This window comes from Aptenodytes patagonicus, chromosome W (genome assembly GCF_965638725.1).
Source record: "Aptenodytes patagonicus chromosome W, bAptPat1.pri.cur, whole genome shotgun sequence".
Lineage (NCBI taxonomy): Eukaryota > Metazoa > Chordata > Aves > Sphenisciformes > Spheniscidae > Aptenodytes > Aptenodytes patagonicus.
The window spans coordinates 43,334,336-43,348,849 of NC_134981.1; the positions used below are offsets into that span (position 1 = coordinate 43,334,336).

Consider the following 14,514-nt stretch of genomic DNA (forward strand, 5'->3'; position numbering starts at 1 on the left):
CCCCCCCCGCCAAGTCCCTCTCTGCTTTTGCATAGGCTGAAATAGAAATATTGCATGTATTATGATATCAGTAATTGTACCGAGTTAAAGTTCTCTTACAAAATTGCACCAAATTGTGAGAATACTACTAATAAAAAGGTAGTTAGATTAAGAATGATGTAATAGTCACCTGCTGAGCGCCTGCAATGGCTGTGCAAAATAGTATTAAAGCTGATGCAATTAGCTAGGTAAGACATTCCTCATAGGTGGCAGGATCCACTGATAATGAGAAAAAAAAAAGCAGGGACAAGAAAGGAAGTCATTAAGTTTGTGTGATCTCCAAGTTCTGTAAAGACATCCAGAAAGGATGGATAAGTGAATTAAGGGAAGAAATGGTTTTCCCAGCTGTTCTGTGGTCCCATCCATTATTTTCAACATGCTTAATAGTAATAAAGTTTTGTTAGCCCGAAAAAACTCCATCCCTTGAGGAGGGACCCTTTACTGGAGGAAAGGCATGCAGCAATTCTCTCTTGTTATTTCTTAAGCTCCACCCCCATGAACTAAGGCAATCCCCATTTTGAAAATCTTGGTCAGAATTTTAGAGCTGTCAATCCAGTGTCCTTATCTTTTGCTTATCCTAAATGTCCCTTATAATGCATGATGGTTTTGATCTAGAGCAAATCTGCATTTTCATTGGTGATGCACTGGAGGAGCAGAGGGATGTGCAGATTAGTGGAAGAGTAAGAAATCAAAAGTAGAAATTGTAAAGCATGCCTCCTTCTAATATGTAATTGTGCTATCTGTGTGGAATAATTATTTGGTATTTCTTCTCCTTCCTCCACTATTGTGGAATGGTATCATAAAGTCTTAGAAATCAGCACAGGTCCAGCAGCGGTGGGATTCCAATTAGAGCATATAAATAAGTGACACAAGTTGCCGGGGTGAATGTGGGGTAGGTTGACCCTGGCCAGCAGCTAAGCACCCACACAGCCACTTGCTCGCTTCCCTCACCCCCACAGCAGGATGGGGGAGAGAATAGGAAGAGCAAAAGCAAGAAAACTTGTGGGTTGAGATAAAGACAGTTGAATAAGTGAAGGAAAAAGAAAGAAAAAAACAAAACAAGCCATGCAAAAACAATCACTCACCACCTCCCACAAGCAGACCAATGCCCAGCCAGTCTCTGAACAACAGCCACCTAGGAAGACAAAAAACCCCACCCTCTTCAGTCTCTGCTGCATGTTGGTGGATGTTATGACAGCGATAACATCCTAACCTTTCAGAAAACTTGCTAATAGCTGAACAGCTTACTAATACAATCTGTAACAGTTCCTCTCTGCCATGCCTTCCTCCTCACACTTTTCCCCTGCTCCAGTGTGGGTCCTCTCCACGGGCTACAGTCCTTCAGTATAAGCCTGCTCCAGCATGGGTCCTCCACGGGCCGCAGTTCCTGTCACGAGAGCCTGCTCCAGCATGGCCTGTCCACAGGCTGCAGTTTCCTTCAGGGAATATCCACCTGCTCTGATGTGGGGTCCTCCACAGGCTGCAGGGAATACATGTTCCACCATGGTCTCTTCCACGGGCTGCAGGGGAATCTCTGCTCCAGTGCCTGGAGCACCTCCTCCCTCTCCTTCTTCTCTGACCTTGGTGTTCGCAGGGTTGTTTCTCACATTTTTTTTCCCATCACTCCTCACATTGCCATGCAGCGTTTTGCCCTTTCTTAAATATGTTTTCACAGAGGCACCACCAGCTTTGCTGATTGGCTCAGCTTTGGCCAGCGGTTGGTCCGTTGCCAAGCCAGCTGGAACCGTCTGTGTCTGGCACGGGGCAGCCCCTGGCCGCCTTCTCACAGAGGCCACCCCTGCATCACACACCCCCCCCCAACCTTGTCACATAAACCCAATACAGTGTGCTACAGCAAAATGAAGTCTGGATGAGGCTGATCAGTAATTTTAGGGCACTGCGAGGGCCAACAGCTCCCTGGGGGTCACAGAGGGAGAATCCCCAGGCCAGCAGGGCATGGGCCTCGCCAACCAGGGCTTGTCCTACTGCCTCCAGTGAGGGAGCAGGGCAGGCTGGAGGGAGGGCATCTTCTTAAAAAGAAGTTCAAGAATTAGGGTGATCAGGAAGTTGAGCTTCAGGGCCCTGCTATGCCACATACTTTCTGTGCAAGTAGCAGTCACAAATATGCTCTGTGCCTCACAGCACATCTGATAGAGAGCACCAGCTCGTTCACAGCAAGGACAAGACACATAAGATATCCCTTTCTCTCATCCACATCATCCCTCACAGCCTACTCCAGAGCTGTTTTATCTCAGAAATATATACACAACAGAAAGAGGGTATCCTTTTAATAATTTAAGGAGCAAGTGGCAACAAAATTGCCTTCCTACCACAGCTTCTGGGTTCGTACTGTTTTTGTGCCTAGGAGCAGATATCAAGCTCAAGTTTTGCAATACTGAGACTCAGCCAGAGTCTCAACTCAACTTCACAGAGGCGCTGAAGTTGACAGCAGTTCTCACACCTGCCACCTGCAGAAGGAGGGACAACAGAATCCCCATATGATATATGAACCCCAGGCTGGTTCATTTTTCATCTCTGATGTAAGCAATGGCAGAGAGAGAGAGTTTGATTAGGGCCTGCTAGAATAACAATAAAGTGGGAGAGGAGGTCCCAGCAGAGTCAGCTGCATGTCAGGCTCCCAATTCATGCTGCCCAGCCCTGCCACTGCACGATGAAGATCCCTCAGAGTCAGATCCCAGTCTTACAGGGAAATCATATGGGAAGGGGAAGGGGTGATGTGGGGGGTGAGGAGAGAAAGCAAGCAGGGAGAGAGGGAAACAGCCCTTTTCCTTTATAATAGAGCAGGTTTGGTTCGCAACTGACACTTGGCTCTTCGTTACAGCGAATTGTACAGAGGCAGCCTTTTCACCAATTATTAATGATCTGCTAAAGCAGCCACTCTAAAGTCATGTTATTTCCAAACTGTACAACTAGGAAATATCTTAATGAAATGTGCTGTGGTCCAGATCCACAACTGGTATAAAGCAGACAGTGAACATTCACACCGGTCCCCTCCTACAAAATCCTTAGCTTCTTACCCGAAGCTATAGTAGTCCGTACTTTCAGCACTGAACCCCCGTGGTGGGTTGACCCTGGCCAGCAGCCAAACACCCACCCTGCCTCTTGCTCACTCCCCTCTCCTGCGGGATGGGGAGAAAATAGAAAGAAGGCAAGACGACTCGTGGATTGAGATAATGACAGTTAAATAAGGAAAGCAAAAGCTGTTCACGCAAGCAAATAAAAAAGAGGAATTCATTCACTACTTCCCATCGGCAGGCAGATGTCCAGCCACTTCCTGGAGAGCAGGCCCTCATCACGCTTAACGGTTGCTTGGGAAGACAAATGCCATAATCACGAATGTCTCCCCATCCTCCTCTTTCCCCTGAGCTTTTATTGCTGAGTGCAACATCATATTGGTCAGTTGGGGTCCGCTGTCTTGGCTATGCCCCCTACCAACCTCTTGCCCACCCCCAGCCTACTTGCTGGGGGGGGGGGAGAGAGTGAAAGCCTTGACAGTGTGCAAGCACTGTTCAGCAATAGCCAAAACAGTGGTGTGTTACCAACACTGCTTTAGCCGCAAATGCAAAACACAGCACCATACGGGCTGCTATGAAGAAAGTTAACTCCATCCCAGCCAGACCTAGTACAACCCTCCAGTTCAATTCCTGATGAAACAGCTGGAAGACATTAATTTTAATCCTAAACTGAAAGAGCTATGGCACACATCATGTATATACATCGAGGTTTCTTTGGCCAAAAGAAATGTGTAACCCACCATTTAGCATGTTAGAGGGTTCCCTTCTGTGTTTTATCCAGAGAAGATGCTAGTTGTTAGAGCTACCAATTGCAAAATGTTATTTCAAACCTTATCAGCAGTTTATGCAAGTAGCCCGGCAAGTCCCTGATGTCCTGTGTCAGCCACATTACACATAAAAGGAAACAAAACAGAAAAAAAGAAAAAAATAATCAAAGACTTTTTGGATAGGTACTGTGTATATTTGACACTTCAAATAACTCATATGTCTATGCAAAGTGTAATGACAGGTTAAACAAACATCTAGCTTTTCTAAACCAAATTACCACTAAATGTCAGTTCTATATTTGAATAACAGAGGTGATCAACTTGCATACAAATTGAACTTTTGAGTCTGTGAAAGTTTCAGTTGAAGATTTTAGTTTGGATTAATTACAGAAATGGAGGATTCAAGCTACTTCATATCTAGACACATTGGTTGCTTTTGTATTTAATAAAAATAGCTTTCCCAGTTAGAAAATAGGTGCAGGGAGGGGGCCAGTTGCTTTCTTCAATACTATAGGAATAATTTTCTAGAGAAGCCCCTCAATAGGAATAGTGATGACAAGAAGTTTAACCGATTTCAAGAGGCAGCTACTACCTACATTTTATGAAACTGGGGCCATCTACGGCGGAGGGCTGGCTTCTATAATCTATAAAGTCATTTTTCCTAGGTTAAAAATATTTCACCCTCTAAAAAGGTAAATATAAAAACCTACAGAAACCACCTATTTCGGTGAGATTTGGATGAGCCACCAGAAGATATCTGACTGAATGCCACTATGCCACTTACTTTTTCTCTCATCTAACTCCCTCCGTATTTTCAAGATCACCTTCCTTGATGTTTGAGTCATTTATCCACTGTACCATGAACATGTCTTTAATTAGAAAGAAAAGCTCACAATTTCTTTTATTCTTATTAAATGAAGTATAGAGGCTATTCTTCAACACAGATAATGAATTATCCCATTTTGGATACACAACAGTTTTATCTGAGCTTTTCACTTGCTTTCTTCTACTATACTATGACAGACACCATAGCATTTCTGTTACAGAAAGTTTTTTGTTTGTAAACTTCCATAACTTCACCTTGCTTTGTTCTATTCACTCAGGAGCAATGGAAGAGTAACTGAAGGTTTTCATCCTCTCTTTCCCACAAGGGAAAGTCTGGCCTCACCCTTGATCTCTGGACGACATCAGTTTAGGAGATTTTAGACTGACTATTGATGAGCAACTTGCCATGGGTGCCACCCAGAACATGAGAGTCCATTCTCAAGTGGGAAAGCAGGAAGAAAATCTGAAATGATTCCCTTTTTTATTTCTAGCCGAATGCCCAGAGATGAGCACAGAAGGAAACAAGCCAAGTGAAATCCTGGACTTCCTGAAGGAAGTGAGGATTTTGGCAGGTACAACACTGTGGAAAGGATTTCATACACCATCATTTGGAAATTCATATTTGGACACCCAGCCAAGTTACTGCTGCAAGGTCTTAACCATCTTTGCTCTTACCAAAAATCAAATTGCACCTTTTTTTAATACGCTAAATACTACCCCCTTTTTAACGTTTCATTGTTGCTTTTTTTGCTCACAGACAATATTTTTCTTTTAATCTATTTTGGAAATGTATTTTTCTTACTGTGACTCTGCTTTCACTGAATGGCATCTTTCTGTGTATATACTCAGCATATATATATACTTGCTTGGACAAGACTGTTTCCTTTAGTGCTTTCTAAAAACTCCTAGATCTTGTGCAGAATATGCTTTCAGTCCAAAATACTGTTATAGAATGGAATTTCCTTGCTTTTTTTCCCATTTCTTTTGTTTCCTTTTTCTAACTATCTTTCTATATCTTTGGACATCTTTATGAGCACAGAATTCTCAGCGACTTTAACAGGAGCCTGGCATGAATAGGGGTAATAGGATAAGAGCCAAAACAGCTTTCTAATACCTTTTATTGTAGCCTGTAGGTATTGTATCTTCATTGGATGTTGTTATGTGAGCTTTTAAAATGACTAGCCATTAGCTGTCACTTCAGATATTTTATAGTGTTTCTTTTCCTCTCAGAAATCTAATTTTTCCTGTCTGTTGAACTTCCTGTCCTGCTATTGGTATAGGTTTGCTTAAGTATTTATCTTGTGCTTGCAATTAGTGGGTTCAGAAAAAAAAAATCTGTTTTCCAATAATAATAATTCCAATAATAATCATTGTCAAATGAGATCTGCAGTAATTCTCTCTCTCTCTCTCACTTTATACAAACACATACACACACACACATATGTATATATGTAAAAACAGCCTCTTTGGCAAAGCAGCAGCAGGACCTATGGCAATCAGTAAGAGTAGTTCCACCCAGTGTCTAATGAAAAGGTAGAGAAAAACCACAACCCAAACCAAAACAGATGTTTGTCTTAATGTCTTAGCAGTTCTGAGCTGTCCATGCTAATTTCTTTGTGATATGGAGGAATATAACAATTCAATTCACATCAATAATTTATTTTATTTCTGAAATTTAATACACTCATTTTTAAAAGTAAACTTTAAAAATATTTAAAAAGGAGAGATGTTAAATTAAATTGCATCTTTCTATTCCGGTTCATTTATCACTGTCATAGAGAGGAAGGTTTACCTCTCTCACTGTGAAGAAGCAAACTGTTACCAATTCCTATTTTAGACCTTGAAACTGTGATAAGATTTCCCAATTGTACAATGGAACTTAAATAAAACCTCTGATTAGTTTTAGAACATGCTGTATGATTAGTCTGACTTCTTGTGGTAAACATGAGAATATTAATTTGTTTATTGGCATAATGAAACTATCAAGCAAGTAGATGAAATATCCAAAAGACAGTAACAGCAGTGTCCTTGCCGAGTTCTACAAATAAATAGGCTATCAGCAGTAGATATATTAAAATTGGGATTGGTGACTGATATATATATGAAACAAATGCAATCATTTCCCCATACAGAACACAACAGTCACATATTTTAGTTTACCAAGATTTTTAAAAGATCAATAATCTTGCATGATCAGAGTAGATGAAATTGTTGGCTTCTAAATAAAACATGCAGATTTACAAATTTCTTAAGAATCTTTCAGGGTAAACTAGATCCTGAGAACTTTATCTTCTGTTAAAGAGGACACTTAAAAGTATCTTTAAGCAAATATTAAAGACATGGCATTGAACAGAGAAGGAAGGATGAAAGCTAAGCATATCTAAATCTTTAATTACTTCACAAAACATATATCCTGACAGTACATTCGTGCAGGACTTTTATCTACGCAGTGAAAAGAACATAGGTTCCCTAAGATTTTCATTTTATAAGACCCATGCGATTCAGATGTGTTTGAAAACACAGGCAAAATAGGACCACTGAGAAACAATTATGACACCATGTTTTTTCAAACAAACATTGGAAGAACTGAAGCTCTGTTAAACAGCGTGTTCATTCTTAAAATGAAAAGCTTCCCTTTTTGGTCTTGGGTGCTGTTGTGGTTTAACCCGGCAGGCAGCTAAACGCCACACAGCCGTTCGTTTGCTCACTCCACCCCCACCCCCAGTGGGATGGTGTCGTGGTTTAACCTCAGTCGGCAACTGAGCACCACGCAGCCGCTCGCTCACTCCTCCCCACCCCGGTGGGATGGGGGAGAGAATCGGAAGAGTAGAAGTGAGAAAACTCGTGGGTTGAGATAAGAACAGTTTAATAATTGAAATAGAATAAAATAATAATAATAATAATAATATACAAAGTGATGCACAATGCAATTGCTCACCACCCGCCGACCGATGCCCAGCCAGTCCCCGAGCAGCGGCCCCCCCGGCCAGCTTTCCCCCAGTTTATGTACTGAGCATGACGTCACGTGGTATGGAATAGCCCTTTGGCCAGTTTGGGTCAGCTGTCCTGGCTGTGCCCCCTCCCAGCTTCTTGTGCACCTCCAGCCTTCTCAGTCGGTAGAGCACGGGAAGCTGAAAAGTCCTTGGCTAGTGTAAGCATGACTTAGCAACAACTAAAACATCGGTGTGTTATCAACATTGTTCTCATCCTGAATCTAAAACACAGCCCTGTACCAGCTACTAGGAAGAAAATTAACTCTACCCCAGCCGAAACCAGGACAACAATGGGTCTGATGGCTCTGCTGGGACAGCCCTGGGAGGGGCCCGGAGAAGGTGTTCATTCCTCGGGAGTCCTTGATTTGGGTTCCCGTCTGGTATTTTGTGCCCCTGTGCTCCTCTGGACTTGTGCAGATGGGCCTTTGATCAACTGATGGCCCCTGTGATGGGCCTGGGAGTAGCCCGGCAGGGTATTATATAGCTATAAAGTAAATCACTTACTTTTTTCACGGCTCTTTCCGTAAAGAATCTTTCCTTAAATAAATGCAGAAAAGAGACTTTATCTGGTTCAGACATTGCTCTGTGTCCTGGTTTCGGCAGGGATAGAGTTAAATTCCTTCCTTGTAGCTGGTACAGGGCTGTGTTTTGGATTTAGGATGAGAACAAAGTTGATAACGCACCGATGTTTTAGTTGTTGCTAGGTAGTGCTTACACTAGCCAAGGACTTTTCAGCTTCCCATGCTCTACCGACTGAGAAGGCTGCAGGTGCACAAGAAGCTGGGAGGGGGGCACAGCCAAAGTGGCCAAAGGGACATTCCATACCATGTGACGTCATGCTCAGTACATAAACTGGGGAAAGCTGGCCGGGGGGGCCACTGCTCAGGGACTGTCTGGGCATCGGTCGGCGGGTGGTGAGCAATTGCATTGTGCATCACTTGCTTTGTGTATTATCATTATTATCATATTATTATTATCATCATTTTATTTCAATTGTTGAGCTGTTTTTATCTCAACCCACGAGTTTTTCTCACTTGTGCTCTTCCAATTCTCTCCCCCATCCCACCAGGGGAGGGGGGAGTGAGCGAGCGGCTGCGTGGTGCTCAGTTGCCGACTGAGGTTAAACCACTACAGTCCTTTTTGGTGCCCAACGTGGGGCACGAACCCACGACCCTGGGATTAAGAGTCCCATGCTCTACTGACTGAGCTAGCCGGGCGAGCATATTGTCCATAGCCGTCCAGGTGAGCATATTGTCACCTGGCTGCTCCGATGCTGGGATAATGGAGCCAGTAGCCTGGAATTAGAGGGTAGGGAAGCCAAGCAGCTGGGATCCCTTTCTAGGGAAGGGGGCATTGACAAAGCGATTGGAAAAGGGACACGAGTCCTCAGCCTTTGGAGGCGACTCTTGTCAAGCGTGAAGGAAAGGTATCCCTTCAAGGAAGATGTCATATGTCGCCCAGGCAAGTGGACCACCATGGAGAAGGGTATCCAGTTTCTGAGAGAATTAGCTGTGCTGGAGGTGATTTATGGTGACCTGGACAATGAACAGCTATCCAAAGATCCAGATGAAGTCAAGTGCACACGACCCATGTGGCGGAAGTTTATAAGGAGCTCACCATCGTCATACGCCAACTCATCGGCAGTGATGACCTGGAAAGATGGAGAGGAACAAACAGTGGATGAATTGGCTAGTCAACTCCGGCAATATGAGGAAAGTCTCTCTTCCTCCCCCGTCTCGGCTGTGGAGAAACTGTCCCGGGAGATCCAGCAACTCAGAGAGGATAGGTCCTACTCCTCACCTGTACGGACCAGTATCTCGGCTATTAGGAAGGAAATTAACTCTATCCCTGCCGAAACCAGGACACTCTGTCTAAGGGAGTTGCCATAATTCAGTGAGAGTTTGGGAGAGAAAGGAAGGTGAAGAGGCAAAATGGTAGCAGGTGACAAACTTAAAAGATTGCTGTGGAACAGATTTTCAGGAAAATGGATCCAGACAAAAACTCAATTACTTAATGAAAATGATCCTGTTTCACTGTTAAAGCTTCTGGTAACCCATTAGAATAAGTCCCTAACCTATAAATCACCTTGTATTGCATCCTCAGCTGATGACCTAAAACCCTATGAAACTTCCAGTGACTAGTTTCTTCCTTTTTTAGTTCAGAAAAAGAGTGGCCAAAAGAAATCCTCCCCTTTATTATAGGTCTGAAAAATATCGGAAATTACTATATGTAACCAAATGCCAAAGGATGGCCCCTGAGCGGTTAGCTCTCACTGCCACCCCGGGCCCTGCGGGCCCTGGAAGGCAGTGGGCCCTGGGCCCTGTCCCGGGCCCTGGGCTCTCCCGAGTTTCAGGAGAGGAGAGATCTCCTGTGACCTCTCTGATGGCCTGTGAGCACGGCCTGAGGCCGCAGCCCGGCCCAGCTCCTCTCCGTGCTGGGCGTCGGCCGCGCCAGGCCCCGAGAGCCGCCTCCTCCCCGGGGCCGCGGCGAGGGCCTCGGAGCGAGGGCGCTGCTCCGGGAAAGCGGCGGGGCGTCGCTGGACAGCTCCGGAGCGCAGCGCAGTGCCCATGTTCTGGAGACGGCGCAGATGTGTGCGGCGGCGTCGGGGCCGGGAAGCCCCGCCGCGGCGGCCCTTTCCTCGCAGAGGGGGATCCCGGAAGCGAGCTCAGCGAGCGCTCTCCCCGCCCACCTCGGGACCCCCCGGGTTTCTGTGGCATGGGGCATCCCGGCGGCGGGGCGGAGAGCGAGGGTAACCCTTACCTGCGGGAGTGGTGGGAGACGGGATCCCCGCGCGGGAGGGGGCAGGGCGGATGGGGGATCTCTCCGCCGCCTCACGCCGCAGCCGGTCTCCCCCGACGAGATGCTCCTTGTTTTGGTCCGCCCGACCAATCGGACGCAGCGGCTGGATTCTACGGAAACCGGGATGGGCCCTTCGTGGCGGCAGCAGGACTCTCCCCTGCCGACCATAACGCATTGCGCAGGGTGCATGCACCACCACCACTTGGTCCTCCTGCGGCTTTAACGCCTCTGACATGGAAACACCATTGCAGTTCCAGCCGGGCTTCCGCTCCGAGCAGCAGCAGCACGGCCAGGACAAGCAGAGTCTTCTCCAGCAGCCACAGCAGCAGCAGCAGCGCCCATGCCTCCAGTGCAACAACTGTACCTACTATGGGGCCGCTGCGGCAGCGGGGGCTAACCTGCCCTCGCTGCTCCGCACTTCTTCGCCCCTCTCGGGCGCCTTCAGGACTCACTCCTCGCCGCTCTCCATCTCCGCCTCCTCCCGGCAGGGCAGCCAGTTGAACGTCAGCGAGCTCACCCCCTCCAGCCATGCCGGCTCGTCCAGGCAGCCCCACCAGTACCCCCAGTACCACCAGTGCCATAGCCTGCAGCAGCAGCAGGCAGCCAGTCCCAGCAGCAGTGTCAGCAGCGGCAGCACTCGCCACCACCACTACCAGCAGCGTCGGGAGAGCAATCCCTTCGCCGAAATAGCCATGAGCAGCTGCAGGTACAACGGCGGCATCATGCGGCCGCTCAGCAACCTGAGCTCATCCCGCAGGAACCTGCACGAGCTTGACTCCGAGTCTCAGCCGCTCCAGCCGCCGCTCGCCAGCCCCATAGCCGCTGCCCCGGAGATCGTGGTCTCCAAGCCCGAGCACAACAACTCCAACAACCTGGCGCTCTACGGCTCCGGCGGCACGAACAACGGCGGGGGCAAGTCCAGCAAGAAGAAGAACCAGAACATCGGCTACAAGCTGGGGCACCGCCGGGCGCTCTTCGAGAAGCGCAAGCGCCTCAGCGACTACGCGCTCATCTTCGGCATGTTCGGCATCGTAGTCATGGTGATCGAGACAGAGCTGTCCTGGGGCGCCTACACGAAGGTACTTGCCACGCCGTCGGACCGCCTTCCTCTCGCTCTCGGCGCCGTCGGCGCAGCCCGACCCACGACCCCCCCCGTCCCCTCCCGTCCCGTGCCCCTGCCGCGGGCTCCGTGTCCGCCCCGGCCCGCGGGCGAGGCCGGCTCGCGGGAAGGCGGCTCCGCAGCCAGCTGCACTCTTCTGTCAGCCGTTCAAATCCGTGCGGTCTAGCCGCCCCGCGCCGCCGTCCTCGCGGAAAGGCGGCTGCCGCCCGGCCCCGACGTCACTTCGTTTCTCTTAGAGCCCAGCGCGGCGGGACTGTTCGGCCCTCGCCCGGCCCTGCCGTGAGGCGTCCCTCGCCCTGAGGAGAGGTGCCCTGACCCCCCGGCACCGCCGTGTGGGGCCCACTGGTCCTCCGCCCTGAGACGAGATGCTCCCCCCGCGGTTCCGCAACCGTGAGGCGAGGTGTCCCCCTCCCCCGGCCCCGCCGTGAGGCACCCCCCGACACCGTAAGGCGAGGCGACCCTCCCTCCCCTCCCAGTCCGGGCTCCGCTGCTCGCAGTGGGGCTGGGGAGCCCGGCGGGGCGGAAACGGTCCCGTGCGTGTGGGTGGGTCTCTGACGGACAGTGGTGTCTTTCTGTTGCAGGAGTCTCTGTATTCCCTCGCTCTAAAATGCCTTATTAGCCTCTCCACGATTATCCTGCTTGGGCTCATTATTGTATACCATGCAAGGGAAATTCAGGTAATGTTTCACTTTACGAATTGCTGAGTGTTTACATATCTGTGGTTGCAGAGTCAGTTTTTCTAAAGGCTTTATTGTGGTAAGCACTTTGCACTTCCCGCTGATTCAGAAAACAAAAATAATCACTTAGTGCTTCCTGAAGTTCAGTGAATGTATTTCATCCCTGGAGAGAAATAAGATAGGCTACATGGACACATTCATGCTAGGAAGCATTGCCTGTTAGGGACTGTTACCTGCGATTATGCTAGTAGGATCACTTAGTTCTGAGGTTATAGCACACTTTCTCTATGACATACCTGCTGTCTTCTGTAGCAGATGTAGGGCAACAGTCTTTTATTTCCCAGTGACTAAATGTCATGCTGTGCATTTTCTCTGGATAGCAGGGCTAATTATTAGGAAAGAGGCATCAGTAACTTCTAGGTATGTAATCTTCACTGTGCTGTTTCAGATACTAGCATACACTAGAAGAATATTTAAAAAGAGGGGGAAACCTTATGTTGGATTTGTTTTATTTAATGCCATAGAAATTACAGCCACTAGGAAATGTGACAGAGGAAAGCTGTCAAGAAAGGTAGGGCTAAAGGTAGGGGGAATTTAATGATCAAAGCTATAGAGTAAGTCTAAAAATACTGTCACATGTCCTGTCCCAGGTACTTAGTTCTAATTTCAGTTGTCTTTTTTTTTTTTGATCAAGAAATTACAATTTGACATTTCAGTTAAATTGAAACATATAAGAGAGAGTTTTCAAAGTTTTGAAGTGAAAAATACCTTATTTGTAGATACATTGGTGTTTTTGCTATGTCTAATTAGAGATACCTTGGGCTACAGGCAGAAATGACAGTTTTCAAGGGCAAAGATGTCTTCTTCAGCAGTACCAATTAACAAAAAAGAGAAATTAAGAATTGTATAGTACCCTTCTTCTATGCTGTTGTGGTTTAACCTCAGCCGGCAACTAAGCACCACACAGCCGCTCGCTCACTCCCCCCCCCGGTGGGATGGGGGAGAGAATCGGAAGAGTAGAAGTGAGAAAACTCGTGGGTTGAGATAAAGACAGTTTAATGGGTAAAGCAAAAGCTGCGCACGCAAGCAAAGCAAAACAAGGAATTCATTCACTACTTCCCATCGGCAGGCAGGTGTTCAGCCATCTCCAGGAAAGCAGGGCTCCATCACGCGTAATGGTTACTTGGGAAGACAAACACCATCACTCCGAACGTTCCCCCCCTTCCTTCTTCTTCCCCCAGCTTTATATGCTGAGCATGACGTCACATGGTATGGAATATCCCTTTGGCCAGTTTGGGTCAGCTGTCCTGGCTGTGCCCCCTCCCAGCTTCTTGTGCACCTCCAGCCTTCTCAGTCGGTAGAGCATGGGAAGCTGAAAAGTCCTTGACTAGTGTAAGCACTACCTAGCAACAACTAAAACATCGGTGTGTTATCAACATTGTTCTCACCCTAAATCCAAAACACAGCACTGTACCAGCTACTAGGAAGGAAATTAACTCTATCCCTGCCGAAACGAGGACATATGCTGTAGTTCTAATATGAAAGGGCACCATAGTCTCCTACTTAGACTACTGCTAGAGAAGTATTGCGTTACTGAAGACTCTTTGCCAAATGGGATCCTGTCCTGCAGTCCTTACATATGAAAAACACTATTTCTGGCTCAGAACCCAGTTTCTTTGCATTAATATCAAAGATGGGCAGCTGTTTACCATTATTGTACTCAATAAGCATCTGGTGACAGAGTATCACTATAAACTATTGGAATACTGACGAAGAGGTTTCTTTATTTGTGTAAAAATAAATAAATGCAGCTGCTGCGATGTGGGAGCCTTGTTCTCCAGTGTACCTTGCTATCAGTGGTGCTTGAGGCACTAAGAACAAAGCTGAAAAAACCAAGCTCTGTAAGTATTTGAATTATTCTATGTATTTTCAAGAAACCTTAAATAGAAAACAATACACAAGACAACCAAATAGTCATAGGTTTCTGTATGCATATGCTTACAGTAGGTAGTTACTCCAACATTTGCATATTTTTTTTAAGCTAATTAGATACACATTTTCATTCTTTCAGAGTGTCGTGGTTTAACCTCAGCCGGCAACTGAGCACCACACAGCCATTCGCTCACTCTCCCCTGCCCCGGTGGGATGGGGGATAGAATCGGAAGAGTAAAAGTGAGAAAACTTGTGGGTTGAGATAAGAACAGTTTAATAATTGAAATAAAATAATAATAACAACAACAATAAAAGAATATACAAAGC

General features: G+C 46.9%; 1 protein-coding gene and 1 non-coding gene across 2 annotated transcripts in view; one reads left to right on the top strand and one right to left on the bottom strand.

Moving 5' to 3' along the window:
- Positions 1 to 8,803: 8,803 nt before the first annotated feature.
- TRNAK-CUU (transfer RNA lysine (anticodon CUU)) lies at positions 8,804 to 8,876 on the bottom strand. Its single transcript has one exon. It is a non-coding gene; the product is annotated as a tRNA-Lys (tRNA).
- Positions 8,877 to 10,505: 1,629 nt separating this feature from the next.
- The window catches only part of LOC143172124 (small conductance calcium-activated potassium channel protein 2-like), a 39,461-nt gene continuing 35,452 nt past the window's right edge, over positions 10,506 to 14,514 (top strand). Inside the window, 3 exon segments of the mRNA XM_076361380.1 lie at positions 10,506 to 10,642; positions 10,644 to 11,537; positions 12,160 to 12,255. Of these exon segments, the coding sequence (XP_076217495.1) occupies positions 10,520 to 10,642; positions 10,644 to 11,537; positions 12,160 to 12,255 (1,113 nt within the window). The 5' untranslated portion in view covers positions 10,506 to 10,519.